The sequence below is a fragment of the Nilaparvata lugens genome, chromosome 6 (genome assembly GCF_014356525.2).
Source record: "Nilaparvata lugens isolate BPH chromosome 6, ASM1435652v1, whole genome shotgun sequence".
Classification (NCBI taxonomy): Eukaryota; Metazoa; Arthropoda; class Insecta; order Hemiptera; family Delphacidae; genus Nilaparvata; species Nilaparvata lugens.
Genome location: NC_052509.1, coordinates 65580608 through 65604934, shown reverse-complemented (window position 1 = coordinate 65604934; position 24327 = coordinate 65580608). Strand labels below are relative to the sequence as shown.

General features: G+C 35.3%; 1 protein-coding gene across 1 annotated transcript in view; it reads left to right on the top strand.

Annotated features, from left to right (window-relative positions):
• Positions 1-24327, top strand: part of LOC111051102 (neurofilament medium polypeptide) — a 52296-nt gene that overhangs the window by 15162 nt on the left and 12807 nt on the right. The window contains exons 5-8 of the mRNA XM_039431754.1: positions 8416-8573; positions 12290-12419; positions 15090-15217; positions 22169-22341. Coding sequence (XP_039287688.1) covers positions 8416-8573; positions 12290-12419; positions 15090-15217; positions 22169-22341 — 589 coding nt within the window. The remainder of the gene's footprint in view (positions 1-8415; positions 8574-12289; positions 12420-15089; positions 15218-22168; positions 22342-24327) is intronic.

Here is a 24327-nt window from a genome sequence, read left to right as displayed (position 1 = left end):
TTCTGTGATACAGTGAAGCATAGTCTCCTCTATTTCTAGTATTGTATCCATGCGAATCAGCATTTCTAGTCATTGTCTGTCTTCTAACATGCATAATCACCTCATAGATATAAATAGAGGGAACGGTTAGTATGCCTAATTCTTTAAAGTGGTTCCTGCAGGACTCTAAAGGCATAATACCTTTGATCGCTCTAACAGCTTTTTTGGAGCTTGAACACCCTCTCCAAATTCTGGCACAACCCACCCCACACAATAATGGCATAGCGGATGTGTGACATTATGAGTGAGTGGTAGACTGCCATTGTGAGTTTGGTATCATTCAATCTTCTTATTTGTCGGAGTGTAAAGACTCCAGATGCAAGACTCCTCCCACAGAGCTGATCAGTATAGAAATCGCAAGAGAGATGCTGATCCAGAGCAACCCCTAGGAATTTCACGAAATGAGGCTGGTTAACATTTTTTTCATTTATCTGTACATTAATAAGTTGATCTATCCTGGAATTATCTCTATGTTTAAATAGTAAAAAATGGAATTTTGATTCATTAATTCCTAATTTGAGTTGAGAGAGGTACTGGGCTATGGCATTAATGTTCAAGAAAGATTCTATTTCTAACACACTTGCATCCTGAGAGCTGCAAATGTATGATGTGTCATCGGCATACATTAAAACTCTACCCTGGGATAATCGATGAACATGGAAATTATATGGATGATAGTATAGACATTTGTAACTTTTTCAATAATATTATCAACAGGTTGCATATAATCTCCAAAAGTCACTGAACACTAATACTTATAATACAACTACATTAAATGCTGAGCCAATTGAAAAGGTATTTAAATTTCATCCATTATCAAGAGATGAGTTGTCAAGAATAATAAAAATTTGAATAACAAAAAAACAGTAGGATTGGATGGGGTCTCAAGCAAAATTTTAAAAGAATGTGAAAATGAATTACTGGACCCTTTATTGCATCTCCTTAATACTTCACTAGAGCAGGGTATTTTCCCTGATGATCTGAAACAAGGAAAAATTTTGCCAATTTTCAAGAGCGGTGATTCTGAAAGAGTTGAAAATTATAGACCCATTAGTATTCTAAATGTAATAAGTAAAATTTTTGAAAGAGTAGTTTTAAATAGGTTATTGATGCACCTGGAAGAAATTAATTTCATATGTGATGAACAGCATGGGTTCCAGAAAGGGAAATCTACTAAGACTGCAATAGTATCCCTGTTGAAAGACTAATAGATATAATAGATTCAGGTGAGAAGGCAGCCGCAATATTTCTTGATTTATCCAAAGCTTTTGATTGTGTGAACCATAGAATATTATTGGAAATACTAAAAACTGTAGGTGTGAATGGTATAGAACTAAAATGGTTTGAATCATATCTCATAGGTAGAAACCAGTGTGTTCAGCTTACCAAGGTGTATGGGAATGAAATAGTAAAAATTAAATCTCAAAAACTGGAGGTCCAGGCTGGAGTACCTCAAGGCTCAATTCTGGGTCCCTTACTGTTTCTGTTGTATGTGAACCAATTACCAAAAGAGTTAAAAGATCACAGAGCTCTGTTGTTTGCTGATGACACATCGCTTATCTTTAACAATTATGGTCTATTAACTGTGCCATCTTTGTATGTATATGAAGTTGTAATGCATGTGAAAACGAGTGGTGTGATCCAGAATTCAGATGTTCATGAGTATAATACGCGAAACAGAGCAGATTATCATATAATGGGTCACAATAGTAGGTTATTTGAACAAAAATCAGATTATATTGGTAGGAAATTTTATAACAAGCTACCTCAAATCTTGAAAAGTAATGATGATTTGAAGATTTTCAAAAAACAAATGAAAAAATATTTAGTTGGTAAAGCTTTTTATAGTGTACAAGAATTCCTTTCAAACCTAAACTAGGTTGAACTACTTAGTGCTAGAATTATTATGTAATAACATGACTTGTCTTATACTCCATGTCTGGAGTCTTTTGGACGTAATCTAAAAAAAAAAAAAAAAAAAAAAATGTGTGTGTGTGTGTGTGTGTGTGTGTATGTGTGTGTATGAGTGTATGTGCATCTGTGTACACGATATCTCATCTCCCAATTAACGGAATGACTTGAAATTTGGAACTTAAGGTCCTTTCACTATAAGTATTCGACACGAACAATTTCGATCAAATGCAATTCAAGATGGCGGCTAAAATGGCGAAAATGTTGTCAAAAACAGGGTTTTTCGTGATTTTCTCGGAAACGGCTCCAACGATTTTCATCAAATTCATACCTAAAATAGTCATCGATAAGCTCTATCAACTGTCACAAGTCCCATATCTGTAAAAATTTCAGGAACTCCGCCCCATCAATGCAGATAGATTCCCAATTATCGGGCTTCAGATACAATTGAAACAAAAAAAATCTAGTGGAGTAGATTGAGCATGAAAATCTCTACAATTAATGTTTAGTAACATTTTCACCTAAAATTTAAAATAAGCTTTAAATTCGAGAAAATGTGATTATTCAATTGCAAATTATTGTTGATTCTATTGAATCATTCACTATGGAGAGATAGCAGACCTCATGTGTGTCCCCTGTGTTATTTCCCTGTCACCAGCTGGCTCAATTAATCTTTGAATAGTAGACTTGAGATGCGCGGGTACACTAGCGTCAGGTGATCAATTTTCATAACGGCAAGGAAAGTTGTGTGAGTGCGCCACACCAGATTTTTCTCTAGTATAAACCACCAACATTTCATTCCAATACTTTAGTAATAATGCAGTACTACGTTTTTCCTTAGTATAAACCACCAAAATTATAAATTATTGAATACCTTGGAAAAGATGCAGTACAGTCAACTAATTTTTGTTGAAACAGAATAGATATAATTATATCATAGAGAACGTCAAACTTTATCATCACTGATGAATCTTTTCTTTATAGGTTAAGCTGTGTTACACACTGTCAGTTACTGCAAATATCATATGGTCGCCTCTAATATACTAAGCAAGAACGCAGTAAGTGATGTTTCTAAAGAAGAACGCAGTATCTGAGCTTTAGATTATGCGTTCTTCCTTAGTACATTGGAAATACTGCGTTTTTGTTTGTTTGTTTGTTTTTAAAGCTTCCCAGAGACTCTAATCAGAGTATAGGAATTGTCAAAAATTTATAATACATACAGTATTACAAAAAAATCACACAAAGGAACCCTCTCCACACACAAACTCTTCTGTGGTATAGAATACTCCAAGCATCAAAAAACTTTTTAATTCCTTCTCAAAAACATTGACATCTTCACAATTTTTCAAGTGAGTAGGAAGCTTTCTAATAAATTTAAGGCCCATATATGTAGGTTTCTTCTCAAAAAGAGCTGTTCTGTGATACAGTGAAGCATAGTCTCCTCTATTTCTAGTATTGTATCCATGCGAATCAGCATTTCTAGTCATTGTCTGTCTTCTAACATGCATAATCACCTCATAGATATAAATAGAGGGAACGGTTAGTATGCCTAATTCTTTAAAGTGGTTCCTGCAGGACTCTAAAGGCATAATACCTTTGATCGCTCTAACAGCTTTTTTGGAGCTTGAACACCCTCTCCAAATTCTGGCACAACCCACCCCACACAATAATGGCATAGCGGATGTGTGACATTATGAGTGAGTGGTAGACTGCCATTGTGAGTTTGGTATCATTCAATCTTCTTATTTGTCGGAGTGTAAAGACTCCAGATGCAAGACTCCTCCCACAGAGCTGATCAGTATAGAAATCGCAAGAGAGATGCTGATCCAGAGCAACCCCTAGGAATTTCACGAAATGAGGCTGGTTAACATTTTTTTCATTTATCTGTACATTAATAAGTTGATCTATCCTGGAATTATCTCTATGTTTAAATAGTAAAAAATGGAATTTTGATTCATTAATTCCTAATTTGAGTTGAGAGAGGTACTGGGCTATGGCATTAATGTTCAAGAAAGATTCTATTTCTAACACACTTGCATCCTGAGAGCTGCAAATGTATGATGTGTCATCGGCATACATTAAAACTCTACCCTGGGATACATCATACATACCCTTTTGGCACATCATTTACATATAGCCTAGCAAAAACAACAAAGGGCCAAGTATAGAGCCCTGTGGTACACCAGCCTTCACTGATACTCTATCCGATAAGTAATGAAAGAAATAGTAAGAAAAGAAATATCATTTAGATACTGCGTTTTTTATGTCATTATTTCTTCAACAAAATACTGCGCTCTTGTTTAATAGATAGAGCTCGTTGAGCTGAAGAATTTTGATATAATATATATATATATATATAATATATATATATATATATATATATAACTCATTTTGTGAAAATATTGTAGATACTGCTTTTTTGCTTAGTAGGGCAGTATAGCAGAAAAAGTGTTGGGTTCATTTTTTTTACTGTGCTACTCAATACTTAGCGACTAAGGGTACAAACACACTGATAGTGGAGCTTTGGCTTGGCATGGTGTTGAGGAGCGTCACACTGGAAGTGTCTACTCGCGGAGCGGAGCGTGGCGTCAAACTTTGGAACAAGCTGGTTTGTTTTTTGCAGCGTCTACAAGCTTAGCGTCAAAGCGTCAAAGTGCGAGTGCCCCACTAATATACCTACTGGTGGTCTAGTACATAATAATGCACTTATTCGACTACATTTTCCCACCATCTAGTACACTAGTATATTTAATGTTTGCCAAAATTCCCCTGTGATGTTTATTATTTGATTATTCAAAAGACAAAACTCATCTATTGCACTTTGAAATCAAAAGTAAGGCTATTCTAATCCATTTCATTCGTATTTCTATGAAATTTTTAAAATTCATCAATTCTCTCAACATCTAGTAAATTTTGTGGAGGAAATTTGGTTCATATTTAGAGTCTTAGCTAATATCCAAAGGTGCGTACAGACTTTCGCTCTGCTCCGCAATCGAACGTCACTCGAGCAGATCGATTGATGATCGACCGGGGAGCAAGTGTGGAACGCGAGAAGAGCGTGTAACAGTTCATGATCGGAGCGATTGCGGAGCGATTTCGGAGCGTGCACGGAGCGATTTCGGAGCGTGCACGGAGCGATTTCGGAGCGTGCGTGGAGCTATTGCGGAGCGTGTTGGAGGCGCGTATATCTGTACGAACCTTAATACTTTAAGTAATTATTCTCACAAAGTGATGTCCGTGTAAACTTAGACGACGCCATTTTCTAGGCCCTTGGCGCTTGACGCTCAGACGCTTCCTGTGTGTATCATGAACGCCCTGACCACGCCACGCCACGCTCCGCTTTCAGTGTGTTTGTACCCTAAGTGGCGATATAGTTTAAAATAGTAAATTATGTTTGTACGCTGATGATATGAGTCTGTGCATTGCTGATAAGGACTGGAACACAACAGAAATTAAATTTAACAATTCTATATATTTCAATAAAAAATAGTCAATTCATAGATATCTGCTACTTGATGATAACAAAGCTAGGTTTCTCCATTTCACTTATATAAATCAGAGGTTGATTGATTGAATACTTTATTTATGTAGATTACAATATATACTGGCTTATACACTTATATACAATAGCTTACAATACAGCAAAATTATAGATGAATTTACATAATATAGACTAAGAAAATAATTATTGAACTGTATATGATATGAAAAAGCAATTTGTAATATAATAACTATAGATAATAATTATATTGTTATGCATCTACATAAATTGGCGGAGCTTTGGACATATCAATGACCATTCTTCGGAAAGAATATTAAAAATATCCTCCCCACTAACTCTCTACCAAGGTCAGAGGTAAAACAATTTAATTCCGGAAATAATAAAGAAGAAATTAAGGGCTGGTTTCCGAGCTCGGGATTTAGCCAAGTCCTAGACTTTAAACAGCTGGAGTCAGAATTTTGGCTTTCCAAAACGGGGCAGTTTTCAAACAAAACGTAGTCGCAGTTTTTATAACAGTAGTCGCAGTTTTTATTTTCTCATTTCTATAATTGGTAACGTTTTTGCTTGACAAAATTAAACATTCCTAAATAATTCAAAATAACTGAAATTTTAAACTATTTTTTCTTTATTTTATTTTGTGTTTAATTTTTCTAGTTTTTTGAAATTTAATTCAAACCATCATTTTATTTTGTGACCAATTTTTGACCGAGCGAAGTGAGGTCTAAGATTCAAGTCGACGGTTTGGCATTTCTCTTAATGTTTATATTTTTATATGTTGCTCATTTACGGCGAAACGCGGTGATAGATATTCATGAAATTTGACAGGTATGTTCCTTTTTAAATTGCGCGTCGACGTATATACAAGGTTTTTGGAAATTTTTCATTCCAATGATAATATAAAAGGAAAAAGGAGCCTCCTTCATACGCTAATATTAGAGTAAAAATCCGACTATAGAATTATTCATCATAAATCAGCTGACAAGTGATCACACAGATGTGTGGAGAAGCCAGTCTATTGCTGTATTTCCATAAGGTCTATAATTTCAATCAGGTACTTTTGGATGAGAGTACTTGTGGTCTACTGTTCACAGAACTACTAGTAATAATAAATTTGACTTTATTTCTGCGTGAAAATATACAGAACAAGTGAAAATTAAGAGTAATAGAAAAATAAGCATGCATTATTCTACAGTATCATTCTGTTCCACTATAGAAATACAATGAGAAAAAAAACAATACAGCTAATGGCTTACTCTACTAGAGCTACAGTGCAAACGAAAAATACGGTACATCAAAAAGACTACTCTACTAGAGCTACAATAAAATAACAGTGGACAGCAACTCAAGATAAAAATTCACAAGTTACAAAGTTAATAAGTCATTACTGTAAGCAAATGACCTTAAGAGTGAGGTCACGTCCACATACAGGAGCACCGGACAGAACAAGCGTTAATTGAAACTGTTAGTTCTATGAAAAATAGAAACTTAAGAATATATTCATCATTCATCTCTCTCTTTTCATTTTCAACATAGATTAATGTTCATTGTCATAACCTCATTCTTCATATTCTCTTGAAAAAAAAACTTCTAGTTTTACACTACAATATTCTACTAGACATAAGGTAGCACTGTCTCCATCATTCACTTTCATTTTTTATTCAAATATTAATAACTTTTGTAAAAATTCCGACTGTAAGCTCTTTTGTTAGAATATTTACATTTCATGGTTTAAGTTAATTTATTTTTAATTGATTGCATCAAATAAATTATACAAATGGACTTTGATGGCAACTCCCAAAATAGAATTTTTCTCGGGAGTGTCTTCTCAATAGAATAATTGTTTCTAGTAGTAATGTTGTGTTTGTGATGAATGCTTATTGAGAAATAAAATTATTATTATTATTATTATTATATATATTTCTTCATAGTAATAGTTTAGATAGAATTTTATGGAAATCATTAGATATTATTATCGTATGAGTGAGGGTGATATTATGTGCATTATTTTTATAATAGTCCTTGTGTATATTATATAATTTTGTTTTGCAAGAGGACAATGTTCTATACATACAATGTGCATGAAAGTTAGATACTTAAGGCAGTGACACAGTACATGGCTTCCAATATAAATAATAATAATAATTTTATTTCTCAATAAGCATTCATTACAAACACAACATTACTACTAGAAACAATTATTCTATTGAGAAGACACTCCCGAGAAAAATTCTATTTTGGGAGTTGCCATCAAAGTCCATTTGTATAATTTATTTGATGCAATCAATTAAAAATAAATTAACTTAAACCATGAAATGTAAATATTCTAACAAAAGAGCTTACAGTCGGAATTTTTACAAAAGTTATTAATATTTGAATAAAAAATGAAAGTGAATGATGGAGACAGTACTACCTTATGTCTAATAGAATATTGTAGTGTAAAACTAGAAGTTTTTTTTCAAGAGAAGATGAAGAATGAGGTTATGACAATGAACATTAATCTATGTTGAAAATGAAAAGAGAGAGATGAATGATGAAAAGCGGCTTTGCCAGTTATTGTCACAAACAAAAGCAAGCGTAAGAAAGAAAGAAAAGAAAATAGTTCGTTCCGTACCTTTCAAGCTTTTATTATTTAATTATAATTCTGTTTGTGTATTGTGGCTTATAGGTGCAATCTTAGCTTCTGAATTTAACTATTTTTTTTAAATAGGTCTTCGATCTCATCCATTGTTAACAGCCATTTTTTAATTTCTTTTTTGAGTTTTAAATTTATTGAATTAATATAATATTCGCTGTATAATTTAATAAAAAGTAATCGATTCATAGACATCTGCTACTTGATGATAACAAAACCAGTTTCTCCCATTTTACTTGTAGAAATTCAGAGGTAAATGACAATACGTTAAATTGAAATGAATTTCACATGTCACCGTGAGTGTAGTTAATTTTTGAAACCGATTGTTTAGCGCCGCCCAGTATACGCCTACCTCGCCAGTACGAAGAGGGTCTGCTATTCGAGAAGGACGAGGTGATCAGGTTAAAGGTGACTGTGGCCGGTAAACCTCTGCCAGCGGTCACGTGGCATCACAATGGCGAGCCAATTGTCAACAATAATCGGTGCGAGGTAAGATTATCAAATAATATATTCATTCAACACAACATTCCCACCAAAAATAAAAGAATAATTGAATATTTTCATATTAAATATAAAATATGTATAGAGAAAGCAGATACTCCACAAAAATATATGTTAATAGATCAAAATATAAATCTATTCATTCCTTGAAACCGGTGCAGGGTAAGATTGATTGATTGATTGAGTACTTTATTTATGTAGATTACAATTTAAACTGGCTTATACACTTATATACAATAGCTTACAATACAGCAAAATTATAGATGAATTTACATAATATAGACTAAGAAAATAATTATTGAACTGTATATGATATGAAAAAGCAATTTGTAATATAATAACTATAGATAATTATATTGTTATGCATCTACATAAATTGGCGGAGCTTTGGACATATCAATGTCCATTCTTCGGAAAGAATATTAAAAATATCCTCCCCACTAACTCTCTACCAAACCTTGATTGGATAGAATAAAATAGAATATTTACTCAACACAGTATTTTCACAGTTGAATATCGTTATAGTAAACACAAAATAAGTAACAGAGAAACAGATACTCCACAAAAATAGATCTTATAGATCAAAATATAGATCTATTTATCCCTTCAAACCGATGCGAGGTAAAATTAGATAAAATAAAATAGAATATTTTAATCAACACAGTAGGCTACTTGCACAAAAAATCAGTTGAATATCGTCATAGTAAACATGAAAAAAGTGATAAAAAGAAAAAACAGATAAACCTATTGTAAACAAAGTACATCTCCAAAATAGTGCAGGTAATTAAGTTATGTAAAGAGACTTTGTTCCTTTGAATATTCTGACTCTACCTTAATTTATTTTATTATTATTATTAATCAATCATCCATTGTCCGCCCATGAAAGGGATTCGTCATAATTTAAGTCCATTATCTAACTAGTCATATTTTAATATTTTTTAACCTAACTTCCCAAACGTTTGATTCTTAATGAGCAATAAATTCCTTCCTTGAATATGGAGATATATCCAGTAACTCCCTCTTCAATTGAGCTCCAAACTCCCTACCTACCTGTGATTTCCTTCAGACGTCTTGGTAATATACCCTTTACCATTTAAGGAGGGAGATGTTGTATTTAGAAGTTGGTGACACTGTCAGATGATGATGATGGCACTGGTGTGGTGCGTGTATGTGTTCTGCAGAATGACTTGACAATATAATTATAATTATAAAATAAAGTGCTCTAATACAGTAAATTGCTTTTTGCTTATTTATAAAATACTACATGACTTAGTTTTTAATCCTATAATCTTATACCAGAGCTTTTTACACCTCGCTCATATATAACCGTATGATGGGCATCGTCCCTTAAGTTTCGCCTGTATCTTGTCTCATAATTATGGAATAATGCTCCCGTATTCAATGAGTTCTCATATTTTTTTATGAAACATATAGTTTCAAGGATGTATAGGCTAGGCAATGGTAGGATTTTAAACTCCTTAAAAAGTGGCCGACAACTATTTCTTATTGATTCTCCTGCTATTACTCTTAACGCCCATCTTTGAAGTCTGAATATTTATTTATTTATTAGATAGAGCGAACAATACAATAGTCGGAAAAGAAAAAACAGGCTATTGCCCAAAACTTAATCGTCCAAATATTATGTAGGTTATGTTCACTTCAATTTCAACACCAAATCTTCAATCTGAAACTATGAATCAGAATAAAACAAAGAATTTCAAATTTAGATAGATTGATAATGAAATATCTCGATAATACCACTCGAATTGCCCCAGAAAACAACCCCATACGACAAGAGGGAATGAAATATTGCAAAATATACCTCTCGTTTCTCTTTTAAGGAGTGATTTTAAAATTCTAATAGCAAAAATTGCCAAATTCAGTCTTCCTTTCAAGTATGCCAAATGAAGCTTCCAGGAGAGCTCGGAATCTATAATTATTCCGAGTACTTTAATGACTTTAGAGGATTTTATAGCGCAGTTTTTAATCCTTGAATCAAATTCTCTCATCTATGTATATATGTATATGTATTTTATTATATACTCTATACTCTATATTCTATTATAATAGAATATAAACTTTATTGCAGCCATATCTGAGGTCTTTAGATACAATAGAAGAGTCAAATATACACATCATTATACATGATACAAAATACAAATACATTACATCAGTAAGTTATATTACACGATCAGTACCCTATGATAATATGTCACCTTATTATCAACTTATAACCCAATATTCCTAGCTAATGTATAAAAATCGTCAATGTTGTTTAAAGGGTTAGTTGCTAAGAATCGTTTGATATGATTTTTAAAAGTTCCATTCTCCAAATTTCTTAGATGTTTGTGAAGTAAATTAAACAATTTTATTGAAAAAATATAAATGTTTTTTGAATTATATATTGAATAATAGAAATATATTGAATTTGGTTTTACAGTTCCTTGCTGCTATTGAAAGTATTAACAACTGTAATCATTTATAATAGAAAACCAATTTGATTGTGCATTTTTCATCTTACTTGAACTTTGCATCACATTAAATTTGTTGAACAAAAATGAAAATTGGATTTTTCCATCCTCGGTGAATCAAGAATCTATAAGCAAAAATTCAAGTTAATCAGTTAAGTAGTTGAGACGTGATAATGCTTCATTTGTGAATTTCCTATCCCGTGCGTGTATGAGCCGATTCTTTCCTTGATTATGTTATTGACTAGCAGGAAACCCGTGCTTCACAAGAGTCTATTTTAAAACTTGACAAACTGAAAACTTGACCAAGTGGAGTGTTGAAGAATTGAAAATTGACTTTATATCCTCAGTAAATTAAGAATCGACATGCAAAATTTCAAGTTAATCAGCTGAGTAGTTGAGACGTTATTTGTGAATTTCCTATCCCGTACGTGTATGCGCCGATGCTTTCCTTTATTATACCGAGTGATTCAAAAAGGACTTTACAACTTTGAAAATTCATATAAATCTCATTAAACAAGGTACAGACCTGGTTTTGGTGTTGTTTTAAAGGTAAACACTTCAAGTTTTTTACATTAAGCTAAAGATGTTCTATGTGACTTCCGTTGGTTATCCTGCAGACACTCCATCGATAGTCGATTCCTTCCCAGACTTGCACTAGCATTTAAGATTTAACTTGCTCAACAGCAGCGCAAATCCTTTCTCTATGTTCAGGTAGAGTGGCTGGCAAAGGAGGTACTTACACCATATCTTTTATGAAACCCCACAAGAAAAAATCCAACGGTGTTAGGTCTGGGGAACGAGGGGCCATGCAATTGGCACATTACGGCCAAACAACTCCTTTGGAAAGCGGCGAATCTCAAGAAAATCCCATACGTCAGTCGGATAGTGTGGTGGTGCGCCATCTTGCATAAGAAAACATTTCGTTCTCAGTCATCCTCATCGATCTGTGGTATCAGAAATTGTTGCAACATATCAAGGTACACTATACCGTTTTTCAAACCAAAACTCACAGCTAGCACGCTCGGGTCCATTGAAGGCAGCCATCTTTGATGTAACTGCCGCGACCAGGCACTAGCGGACTACGCAAGTCAAAACTTTGAGTGTTTTCCTTTAAAAAAACACCAAAACCAGCTAAGTACCTTGTTTAATAAGATTTATATGAATTTTCAAAGTTGTAAAGTATTTTTTGAATCACCCGGTATTATTGATAAGAAAAATATGTGTATTGATTAGGTGTCGACGAACGAGAGATTCGCCATGTTGAAGATGGACGAGGCGAGGCGCTCGGACCGCGGCGAGTACCAAGTCAGAGCCGCCAACCAACTCGGCGAGGACACGGCTTCGTTCTTGGTCACTGTCACTGGTATGTCTTCATATTTTTACGCCTCATATTACTTTTTACTTTTCGAAAAAAATTAAGGTACCCTAATTTCTAAATTTCTATACGTTTCCAGGTCCCCTGAGTCCAAAAAAGTGTTTTTTGGGTATTGGCCTGTATGTGTGTATGTCTGTGAACACGATAACTCCATTCCTAATTAACCGATTGACTTGAAATTTTAAACTTGAGGTCCTTATACCATGAGGATCCGACAATAAGGAATTCAATAAAATTCAATTCAAGATTTCGGATAATTACTAAATACCAAGTTTTTCACGGTTTTCTCGAAAACGGCTCTAACGATATTCTTCAAATTTATACCATGGATAGCTATTTATGAGCCCTATCATCTGACCTGAGTCTCATTCCTGAGAAAATTTCAGGAGCTCCGTAATATTCTTGAGAAAAATGGCGGATGATTACTAAAAAACCATGTTTTTCACGGTTTTCTCGAAAAGGGCTCTAAAGATTTTTTTCAAATTCATACCCTGTATTTATATGCTCTATCAACTGGCATGAGTCTCCTTCCTGGGAAACTAATGAGGGGTCCACCCTATCCTTGAGAAATGGACTTGGTAACCTCCTTCTCGTGCATGAAGGTAGGTAGAGCAGATTATAAAAAGAATACATAACTTAGTCGAGATATTTCATCTGTAGAACAGCTGTTTTGACGACTTTTAAAAAAATCATCGAATTTCTCAATTTACACAAAAGAAAAAGTACTCTGAAAACAATTATATACACACATATACAGTAGTCTGATCGTAGTTTCAAATATGTTGCCGCCAATCGTCATTATGTTATTCCCCTAAATTATTCTCGTTTAAGAATTAGGCTCACAGTTCAATGAGCAAGGAAAGTTGTGTGAGTGTACCACACCAGATTTTTAGAAACTGTATTTTCTTGCAGTCAGGTTCATTTTCAATCAGAGTCTTTTCTTGTTTATTCTTCATAACATATTAGCTATCCCTGCACCCTGTTTATTAGCTATCTCCAGATAAACCACTCTGTTGATCTAATACCAATATGATACAAATTTTCAATCAACTTACTTTGACTCCTTTGACTTTGACCTGTTAAAGTCTTCATGAAGACTTGATAATGACATCATATAACCGAAACATCTTGTGAGTAAACAATTTTAAAAAAGGGTTCTTAGATTTTTATTTTTATTTCTATTAAAGAGTAGCCCTAACAAAAAACGACAATTTGACTTTGAGATCCTGTTTATGAGGAAATTTTCGGTTGATTTATTTTTGGCATATATTCTATCGATACAATAATATTGACCGAGCGAAGTGATGAGGTCTAAGATTCAAGTCGACGGTTTGGCATTTCTCTTAATGTTGATATGTTGCGCATTTACGGCGAAACGCGGTAATTGATTTTCATGATATTTGACAGGTATGTTCCTTTTTAAATTGCGCTTCGACGTATATACAAGGTTTTTGGAAATTTTGTATTTCAAGGATATTATTAAAGGAAAAAGGAGCCTCCTTCATAGCCAATATTAGAGTAAAAAAATCCGACTATAGAATTATTCATCATAAATCAGCTGTTTAGTGGACTATAATACTACCCGTTCAAAAACATCGAACATCTTGAAAATGTATCTTTCCATCAACGTTGTAGACAGTTGCAGCCAGACCTGATAACAGCGCTCACACTCACATTCCGGGACGACACGTCACGGTACAATAGGACAGAAAGCTCTATGTTTATTTAGGATTTTTTGTAGACATTTTAAATTGATAAAATTACTAGCAGTTCTGTGAACAGTAGACCTCACGCAGTATTCTCATCCACAAGTACCTGATTGAAACTATAGACCTGATGGAAATTCAGCAATAGACTGGCTCTCCACACATCTGTGTATTCACTTGTCAGTTGATTTATGATGAATAATAATTCTATAGTCTGATTTCCACTATAATATTGACGTATGAAGGAGGCTTCTTTTTCCTTTTATATTATCTTTGAAATGCAAAATTTCCAAAAACCTTGTATATACGTCGACGCGCAATTTAAAAAGGAACATACCTGTCAAATTTCATGAAAATCTATTACCGCGTTTCGCCGTAAATGCGCAACATATAAACATTTAAACATTCAAACATTTAAACATTAAGAGAAATGCCAAACCGTTGACTTGAATCAATAAATTTGGTCTAATCGCAGTTTTAAGGTCTTTGGTTTCAATATTTTGTTTTGCAGTCAAGGTATTATTATGCGTGCCCATCAGTATCAATATTCTCACATTCGAAAAAACTAATTTAATAGGTGAATAAAAATAAATAAATGAACTAAATAATGCTGAAGAAATTATAATATTTTTGATTCTAAAAAATTAATTTTCATCAGATAGAAAGATCATCACGGAACTGGATGAATTATATCATATGGAATACAAATTCAAACGTGAACTGAGTTTGTTAACATTTAAAACAGTTGACATCTGGTACTTGTGGATGAGAACACTGCGTGAGGTCTACTGTTCACAGAACTACTAGTTTATTAATTTTTGAGAAAACTTAACAGGTCAATGTAACTTACTGAGCGCGAGGTTTACTGTTCACAGAACTACTAGTTTAATGATGAGTGAGTGCATGAGAATGTTTTCCTTGTAAAAACTGAATAGTGTGTTGTAATTTGCAGACAGACCTCAGGGACCAGGGAAAGCCTGTGTTGTAATGACCCTGGGAAGATCGGTGACATTATCATGGTCTGCCCCTGAGGACGATGGAGGCTGCAAGATCGGCAACTACATTGTCGAATATTATAGGGTGAGTGACAACAAAAATTAAACAGAAACCATCCTAACGCGCCGGTCTTATAATCAAGAGAGCCCGAGTTCGAATCTCGGCCGGGGCAAAAGTTTTTGACCACAGCACAATCACATAGATACGGCCAACCCGTCTTTCGGAGGAGACGATAAGCCGACGGTCCCGATCACCTAAAAATTAGTCGTCATATCTCTCATCATCATCCCTCTCACTCATTACCCACGCACAAGCTCAAGAGCTTATGTGGGCTTCACCCTCAGTATTGTTATTATTACCATTATAATTATAAACGTTCAAGGGTACGGTATAATGATTCATACAATAAGTACATGATAGGGACAGAAAAAAATAAGTTAACCTTGTGCTATTCCTCTCCCAAAATTTAGATAAGGTTACACATAGTTCGAAATAGGTTAAGTCTTGTAGTTGTTCACTCAGGCACGGCCCTAGGGACTTTGCCGCCCTGGGCGAGATCGGCAACCACCGCCCCCCAGCAAGTATCCCGTCTTTAATTGCTAATCCAGGGTTCTACCTCTTTCTTGAGCGATCGCCGAACGCCGGTTACACGTTGGGCAGTTTCTGCCGGGGTGGTAATTTCGCTGTCGCCGCCGTTCAAGCAGTAGTCTATGGACTTGAATGGATATACACCGGGCGGCAGAAACGCCGCGCGGCTATATTGCTGTTGGCGGCAGCTGTGCAGCCGTCCACTGCCACTGCGGTTGGCGGTGTTTTTGCGCTCTTGTCTACACAGTGGCGTACGTGACCAAATGGATGTTAACACATTTGGCGGTTGTCTACCGTCGCCGCTGATCATTCGTCTTTCCCAGTTGCTCCAAGTCAGAGGTCTTTGAAAATCAGCCTTTCAATTTGTGACTTGATGTAAAGTTTGTGAGTTGTCTATAACATTTATTTATTGTTTTAAGTGTTTGTGGTTGATGAGTGTGAGAAAATGAGTAAGTTAATAGACAATGAGTTGTTAATATCATCTGTAGAACAGAGGCCAGTTTTGTGGGAACCCTCGACATATTTAAGGATCCAGATGCAACAAGGAATTCGTGGAAGGAAGTGTGTATGGAGATTAGGAGGGATTTTGAAACTCTGGAAGACAAGGAAAAAACTGTAATATGTTGTATATCGCTGTCGATTCAATAAAAACGTTCATTTCAATGAATCCAAACAAGGCGATTTCTCTGCTGTCTTCTTTTCCTTCGACGGTACAACAAAAGTGGTAAAAGTTGTTGCCTTTCCATTTTGAGTTAAACACTTAATAATATACTTTTAAAAAATGTGCAGAATACAATTAACTAAACACTCATGAAACAGAGAAGTCACAACACATTTGCGATGAAGAACTACAAGAATTATTTTGGCTACTGATCATAAGTGGCGGTCATTTTGCCGCTCAATGTTTGGCGGTATTTTTGCCGCTGAATGTGTAAACTCGACTTTTTTTCGAGGAGGCGACGGCAGTTTCGCCGCCGCGGCAGAAACCGCCCAGTGTGTAACCAGCGTTACTATTGTGTCTCCGCTGTGATGCGATCGCGCCATTCACACCACGTCCACAGAGTCTCAGTAAACTCTGAAAAATTATGTTTAACAATATTTATTGACATTCAAATGAATATATAAATATTGGGGAACAGTAATGTCCAGTCAATATAGACATAAAAAAGGGGGTGTGCTTGCAATTTATATCGTAGTTCTGATTTTTTAATATTTTAATTGGATACATGAGAGAGGTTCAGAACCAAATTCTTCAAAGAGCAAAATTCCCTTGTGCTATATACAGAGTGGCCCAAAAACCTCGTATTTTAGGTTCATTTTCCAATTTCAGCTATTTCCGGCAAAATCAGTAATCGGACAAAAAAATTTGCTCACGCTTTTTTTAAGATTATAAAATTCTGAATGAAATGAGATCATTCGGAACACTCTATCTCCAATGAGTACTGAGTTATAATTTTTCAAATATGAGTGATATTTTAAGAGAAAAAAATCAATTTTGATCATATTTAGTATTTGATCAACAATAATATCCCGATTACAATCTAGATGTAAAATTCAAAATCCCTCTGGGCGTAATTTTATGCTCTACAATCTGAGACTAGGTAGAGCGCTCTATCTCATATAGATTCCCAGGTACACTTGACAACAATGCTCATTGTATTGTGAAAAACACCTCATTTTTAGCTTCAACAATCATCACCATCTATATTGTCCTCACAGTGATATAAGTTCATGAGATTATGTTATATGAGAATCACCCGTTAGATGCACTTCATTTCAGTATTTCCTAGTGGAGAGGCGCGCTTAAGGACACGATCAAGGATCGCTTAAGGATCAAGCTATCAAAATGAAAAAGTTTTCTTAGGAAAGCATTATTTTTTCAATCATTACTTTTTGAGACATGAGCGCCTAAAGTTTAAATTTTTGGGACAGAACATTTCAAATTCGATACGAGATAAATCCATAAAATTCAAAGCATGAATTCTTCATGGTATTTTTGATTTAATAAAACAAAAATTTTCTGAAAATTTCCGGTCTTTATTTTTATGTCTGAAACTGTTGATATTTTTCAAAGTTTTTCGATTTGTATATATCAAAATGAAAAAGTTTTCTCAGGAAAACATTTTTTTCCGATCATTACTTTTTGAGATATGAGCGCCTAAAGTTTAAATTTTTGGGACAGAACATTTCAAATTCGGTACGAGATAAATTCTTCATGGTATTGTTGATTGAATAAAACAAGAGAATTTTGAAAAATTTTCTGAAAATATCAATTTTTGTGAAAGTTATTCAATTTACTAAGAATGACCAAAAATAGCGTTTAGTTGTGTTTTTTGTAAATTAAATAACTTTCGCAAAAATTGATATTTTCAGAAATTTTTTCAAAATTCTCTTGTTTTATTCAATCAACAATAGGCTACCATGAAGAATTTATCTCGTACCGAATTTAAAATGTTCTGTCCCAAAAATTTAAACTTTAGGCGCTCATATCTCAAAAAGTAATGATCGGAAAAAAATGTTTTCCTGAGAAAACTTTTTCATTTTGATATATACAAATCGAAAAACTTTGAAAAATATCAACAGTACAAGAAAGTTTATTTTTAGCCTTTGCACAGCCTTAAGACGTAGACTGCAACTTAGTATTAGGCCTACTCAACTTGCTAAGTAATTAGAAATACAATTTATACAAGTTTGTTTAACACAAACTTGTTAAATTAAGTAGAAATCGTCTGACCTTTGCTTGGCGAAATTCCTTCACCAATACTTCATAATCTGGGGACTGAACTGTTTTATGTTCGCTAGACCACTCAGACGTTCCTGGGACATTGTTGATCTTAGAAAAGTCTTCATTAGCTCGAGGTTGAAAAGCTTCTTATATACTTTTACCATTCACATTTCATATTATGAATTGATTATTTATTTGTATTTTAAAATTTTCCGGTCCTTTAAATTTGCCGCCCCCAAAACCTGCCGCCCTAGGCGGCCGCCCGGTCCGCCCACCCCTGGGGCCGGGCCTGTGTTCACTTAACAAAATTTTCAGTCCTTAATTATTTTCACAATGTAGATTTTTAAATTTAAGATAAAGAAAGGAAAAAAAGATGTTGTCGAATTCCACTAAAACATTTTTATTCACCAAAACTAGTTTTCGTTGCCTATGGCAACATCTTCAGTGGCAACGAAAACTAGTTTTGGTGAATAAAAATGTTTTAGTGGAATTCGACAACATCTTTTTTCCTTTCTTTATCTTAATATGGAGAAGTTCCACAATATCTCTGATAAAAGTGTTAAATTTTTAAATTTAGATGCTTCAAAACCAAATATTATATTGTCTCATATTTTATTGATGATCTGAGTAAAACCTTGAATAGACGCTCAATATTATTATACAATATAGTACCTATTTTATTTATTTATATAATATTTCACATGAAATCACAAATCATGTCAAGAGCAAATCTTGAATATTAGTTTAATATTAGTAATTTTAGAATGAATATTAAGTTTGTTTTTTTGGTCCTGCAAAATTATATCTTTAATATGTGTATATTTCCTATTTTAGTGATAATAATGTGAAATATTTCCTCTATGTTTGGTTTTGAAGCATCTGAATTAAAAAACTACTTTTTGCCACAATGCACAGCACAGCTGTTTTCCAGTCCCTACGTAGATCTGAAAGACATTGTTTGCAGACGACTCTCGTCTGACGTCAGAACATGCTTCTTTCCGGCTAAGGCCGGAAGGAGTACCCTTTCCGGCCGCTTTTTGAAAATGTTTGAAAATGTGTTTGGACAACTGTGCCATATGGTGCATTGTGTTCAGGAGGGTGAGATCGGAAATTTTCACCCCACTTTGAGTACCCTACGACGTCTGGTTCTTGAGATATGAGACATCAAAGTTTCCCCCCCTCTCATAAAACATTCTTATTCGATTTATTATTCTTATATAGCTGACTAGCCGTCAGGCTCGCTTCGCTCGCCATATTCGTCGCTCGCCTGCATTTTTCATTTGAGCATTTTTATCAAATGTTAGGACAATCCAGTCGGGGGTCCAGACTAAACGTCTGGCTAAACGGATATGGCGAGCGAAGCGAGCCTGACGGCTAGTAATATAATATTCCCAGGATTGAAGTAGCAGTGCCCAATCAATTTTTCCGCGATAAATGCATTTAAATCTTCAACTTGATGCCAACCTAACAAAGTCAACTCAACTTAATGCCAACCTAACAAAATTATTAATTTAGTTGCCAGTTAACAACTGTTTCAAAGAGGTACTCTATCTAGATTATAGTTCTATAGTAACAAATGATATGGAAATTTCAATATTATAATTAAGAGATTGGGAGAAGAAGAATATACATGCTAAAAGACAAATTTTAAACCCTTAAAAACAACCCTTAGAGTTAAAATATTGCCAAAAGATTTCTTAGTGCGCCTCTAAAGGGCCAACTGAACATACCTACCAAATTTGAACGTTTTTGGTCCAGTAGATTTTTAGTTCTGCGAGTGAGTGAGTAAGTGAGTCAGTCAGTCAGTCAGTCAGTCAGTCAGTCAGTCAGTCAGTCAGTCAGTCAGTGAGTGAGTGAGTGCTATTTCGCTTTTATATATATATATATATATATATATATATATATATATATATATATATATATATATAGATGCCAAAAAATTGATACCTCCCTCGCGTTCGCTACCTTTCAGCCTGCCGCTCTGCTCTGCTCCCCACGCCACGCATCAACCAAATGAGTGGTTGACCCACCCGCCACCAGGGTGCGCCTCAGTCGCCGCCACCCGTTCCTGCGTTTCTATTGGCCGAGCACCGCCGGCCAATAGCAGCGCAGGTGAACTCGGGGACTGTGAATAAAAGGGGGCTACTCAGCTACCCTCGATAGCACTTGCTCACTAGCAGCCTTCCACTGAAGAGCCAGAAGAGACCACCAGCCGAGACCACTACCAGAGACCACTACCAGCCGAGACCACTACCGAGACCAGGAGCAGAGCAGCGAGCAGGCCAATGAGGGAACCACGGCGAGACTAACCGCAACCTGAGGTGTCTTCCTTGTCTACTACCCAGCCGATGCCTAGGAGGAACCGAGCCGGCCGCCGAACCCAGAAGAGGAGGGCCCTACGTCGGCTTCGCCAGGTGGAGGAGAGGCTGAGGCTGTACACTGCCGCGCCAGCTGCGCCCCAAGACTTAGCGCCCCAGCCTAACAACTGGCGCGCGGTTCTGGATGCGCGGGTTGGGTGCCGAACCGACATCGGAGTGTGTGCAGCGGAAGCCTACGACCCTGCCTGCCCGGGGTTTGACCGAAGGCCCCTTCTAAACGAGGAAGTGGTCGAGGAGGTCCTCCCGGCGGAGATTCGGCACGACCTCTGGCTAGTAGATCACCCGGTCAGCCCTCTCCGTAGCCCGGGTAAACCAGAGTGGAGACTGCGAACCATTGACTTGAGCCCCTGCCGGCCTGCTCTCGCACCAGACGGACCTGCCCGGGACCCTCGCGCGGCGTGGTATCACGCCAGTTGATGACTACTAAACATCTAGCCTGCCTTGGTCCCTTTTAGGGCCACCAGCAACAATCTTGGTCCCTTTTCAGGGCCACCAGCAACAAACTTGGCCCTTTTTCAGGGCCACCAAAAGCCATTTTTTTTCAGACAGTGGTAACAAACCCCTCGCTCGACCCGACTGACTAGCCCAATTGATGAACGAGCCACACCTTCCGCCATATCAAAGTTAGGGGGCTTCGTGGGTCACATGGTGATGCAATGTATCTTATTTATTGTCTCTTTCGATTCAAAAATCATCACCTAAGCCAAGCTAGATGACAACTCTACTTGACTACATCAGCTGTTGGGACGCACAAGAGACCCACGGAACCACCTAACTTTTTGGCGTCAGCTATACTTGTAGTGTGGTGAAAAATATCGTATGCGACTCTCTCAGAAAGGTGTTTATGGTATTCGAATAACATATTCCCGGGCTCGGCAAGCCTCGCCCGGGAAACTATCCTCATACCGTAAACACTAACTTTCTGTGCTTGTAGCGTAATATACTATTGTGAAAATAATTAGGACTGAAAATTTAGTGAAGTGAACAACTACAAAACTCGGACAATGTGTGTAACCTTATCTAAATTTGGTAGAGGAATAGGGCAAGGTTACCTTATTATTTCTCTGCCTATCTTTTTGATGATGTACCTATTGTATGAATCAATCAATAAAGAATTCAACTAAAATATCAAATAATAAGTCTGTTATTTCAAATAGGATGGAATATTAATGTGGTTCGAAGCATTCGTCCTATTTGATTAATTCTAATTACATTCTTATTTAATTGAAAGATTGCTGTTCATTTTAATGTTATTGAGTTACAGATTTGATGCATGATACATGTTTTTGAATGTCAGATATGTTTTTGAAAAGATTCAGAAGTTTGTTTGATTTGGTTTCACAGATAGGCTGGAATATGTGGTTGAAAGCAGCTACTTGCCGACAGCTGACCACCACACTGGGTGATCTCATACAAGGCTCCGAGTATAAGTTCCGAGTTAAGGCTGAAAATCCGTTCGGTGTGAGTGAACCTGGAGAAGAGTCAGATATCCTTTTCATTCCGGATCCACAGAGAGGGTAACATCATATTTCACTTATCTATTTTTTTAATATTCTAACAGATATAGTGAGGTCCATGTTATAATGGCAATGAAGAAAGATAGGAGGAAAAAGTTGCCAAGTCTCTCCATTTTGCCACTGACTGTACACGGCTGTTACTCAATTCATCCCATTAAATGAATCTAATAATAATTATCATTTCCATGATTAAATAATCAATTTAATGTAAAATAAATCAAAAAAATATATATTTTCATAATTTGATTAAAAAATTTGCTTTCATAACTGAGATCAGATTTTTATTTTTATACAAACCTGAAATGGCGGCTAATTTGAAAAGCTGTGATACAACAATCTGAATTTCAAAACAACAGAAATTTAGCTATTTGATAGGTATTCTATTCCAATTTCTTTTAAAAATAATAGAAAAATAGAAATCCTATTCAAAAATAAGTAATTTCAATGGATTAATAATATTCTGAAATAACTTTTCAATATTATTTATACCGGTACGAGTAGGTCTAACCTATACGGGGCTAACTGAAGCATGGATGAAATCTAGGATGGTTAGTTATCAACTTTTAAAATGTCATTTCAGGTATTTTAATTTGTGTTTCTCATACAGTAATGTTTAAAAATTATTTCATTGTTTCAAAAATACATTTTAAATCAATAAATTATATAAATCAATAGTAAATCAATTATACATTTTAAATGAAGATTGAAGACTTGTGTACTTAAGTATTTTGATAGAATGGAGAAAAAAGTGGCGGCTGAGAATATTGTTTGTTCAGTTTTGTACAGTCACTGTCAAAAGTGAATATAAAATATTCTGGCAAATAGACAACATTGCAAAGCGAGAGAGAGATAGTGCTATCTGTTTTGTTGTATGATAGAAAAGGACAGCAACAGTATTGTCAATCATACACTGCCAGTATAATGTGGACCTCACTATAGATAGATGGATTTAATTCTCTTGCTATCGGACCATACAGTCATCAGTAACGTCAGTAAAATATTCATAACACTTAACACTTGATTAAAAAGCTTGTGTGAAAAGCTCCTTCAAAGAATAAAAGGGGTTTGCACGCAGAAGATCAAACAGTGATTTGCTGTAAAAAGAGACTGGATAATTGTCTATTGACTCTGGCAACCTATTGTAGAACTTTGTTCCGAAGCCGTGATGAGACTTCTGTACTTTGGTTAATCGTGTACGTTGGGTATCAAGTTGTTGTCATTGGCGGGTGTTGTATGAATGGCACAAAGATTTCTTCAAGTGAGGCTCCCATGTTAAGGGAGCAATAAGTACATCATTTAAATGATAGGGATAGGGAAAATAGAAATTTTTATTTATCTTATGAAATTGGGATGAAAAGAAGTTTTGGACTGTTGTCTGTTTCTTTGTCCTTAAGTTTATTGTAAATGATGAATGAATAAATAAATAAAATAAGGTGACCTTGTGCAATTCCTCCATTTCATTTAATAGTCTTGAAAAAGTTTGATTATTGGTTTATGACATTTAAAAACAATTAAGTATTCATTAAAAATGAATAATAAACTCTGACATCCATCCAAAAAACAGCGCTGAATTATTTCAATAATTGATTTTGGTGATGTAGGGTATTTTTTATTGACAGTGGCATTATAATACTGCATTCACTGGATTTATAACATTTGGATATTGTGATTTTCTTTCACAACGTAATTGAATAAAATAACTTCCATTTTCTATAATTTTTTCTTAAAGTTTCGTGATTGAATAACATTAAAGTCTCTGGTTCTGAAAGCAGTCAGACGACAGACAAATTGGCAACTGCGCTTCTACCTATGCCTCTATTAATCACTGTAATTGACTGATCTCCCTCCATTTCCCTGCGCCGCATATTCCTCCAAGTCTGAAGTAATTTTTTACGGACCTATAAGCTGCCTGTTCACTGGGAAAATACTAGCTTCCACTATAGTGAGGTCCACGTTATAATGGCAGTAAGGAGAGATAGAAGAACA